General features: G+C 38.2%; 1 protein-coding gene across 1 annotated transcript in view; it reads left to right on the top strand.

Moving 5' to 3' along the window:
- The window catches only part of LOC111409402 (F-box/FBD/LRR-repeat protein At1g13570-like), a 10,341-nt gene extending 9,104 nt beyond the window's left edge, over positions 1-1,237 (top strand). The window contains exons 2-3 of the mRNA XM_023039454.1: positions 4-777; positions 1,004-1,237. Coding sequence (XP_022895222.1) covers positions 4-777; positions 1,004-1,225 — 996 coding nt within the window. The 3' untranslated portion in view covers positions 1,226-1,237. The remainder of the gene's footprint in view (positions 1-3; positions 778-1,003) is intronic.
- Positions 1,238-1,243: the final 6 nt, after the last annotated feature.

The following is a 1,243-nucleotide window of genomic DNA, read 5'->3' as shown; positions in this document are numbered from 1 at the left end:
GAGCATATTATAGACAACATTTTATCAAGTTTACCACTAAGGGATGCTGTGAGGACAAGTATCTTGTCAAGTAAGTGGAGATTTAAATGGGTTACACTTCCACATCTTGTATTCGAAAATCAGTCTGTCCTGATTTCTGCCCAAGATCAAACCATCATAAAGAACAAACTTGTGAGCGTTATTGACCACGTGCTGTTACTTCATACGGGCCCCATATATAGGTTTAAGCTTTCTCATCGCGATCTTCAAGGTGTCAGTGATGTTGATAGATGGATTCTTTTCTTATCAAGGGGCTTTGTTAAGGAATTTATACTTGAAATATGGAAAGGACATCGTTACAAGCTCCCTTCTTCTATGTACTCCTTTCAAAAGTTGATCCATCTGGAACTTTTTAATTGTCTTTTAAAACCTCCGTATACATTTAATGGCTTTAAAAGTTTGAAGAGCCTTGATCTTCAGCATATAACCATGGACCAAGGTGCATTTGAGGATATGGTATCCAACTGTCCTTTACTTGAGCGGCTGACATTGATGAACTTTGATGGTTTTACTCATCTTAAAATCCATGCTCCAAATCTCGTCTTCTTTGACGTTGGAGGAGTTTTTGAAGAAGTGGATTTTCATGATACCATCAATCTGGCTATTGTCTCTATTGGCTTGTATTCGAACACTGGAAGTGACCGGAATATGGCTTTCGGATGCACTGGTAATCTGATCAAGTTTTTTGCTAATCTACCTCGTATTCAAAGGCTTGAGGTGCAGAATTTTTTCTTGAAGGTAAACTATCCATCGTCAATTATCCTGGAAATTCAGAAATTTCAGGGACTGATGAGCATGTTGCTCAGTTAGTAAGTGATTATAACATTGAATTGCATAATTACTTGGCTTGTTATGAACATCTGAGGTTTTTATTTGTTCTCTCTACATTATTCCTCCAAGTGGATAGAGAGCCTGAACCATTGACTAATTGAGTACTTATTCGGTTTGTTTGACTTCTGTGTAGTATTTGGCTGCTGGCGGTGTACCAGTAAAGCTGCCTACACCTTGTATCGTTCTTACTTTTCTTTCGATACGAGTTAATTTTAACGACATGGAGGAGGATCTGGCTGCTCTCTGTCTTCTTCGCAGTTGTCCTAACCTTCAAGAGCTCGAGTTGTTTGTAAGTTCTTGCATCCTCTGTACTGTTGCTACATGTCCATGTTTTTCTTTAATGGAATGCTTCTAGCCATTCATTTTTTTTTTT

Source organism: Olea europaea, chromosome 14 (assembly GCF_002742605.1).
Source record: "Olea europaea var. sylvestris chromosome 14, O_europaea_v1, whole genome shotgun sequence".
In the NCBI taxonomy this organism is placed as follows: Eukaryota; Viridiplantae; Streptophyta; class Magnoliopsida; order Lamiales; family Oleaceae; genus Olea; species Olea europaea.
This window is presented reverse-complemented; position numbering and strand designations above follow the sequence as displayed.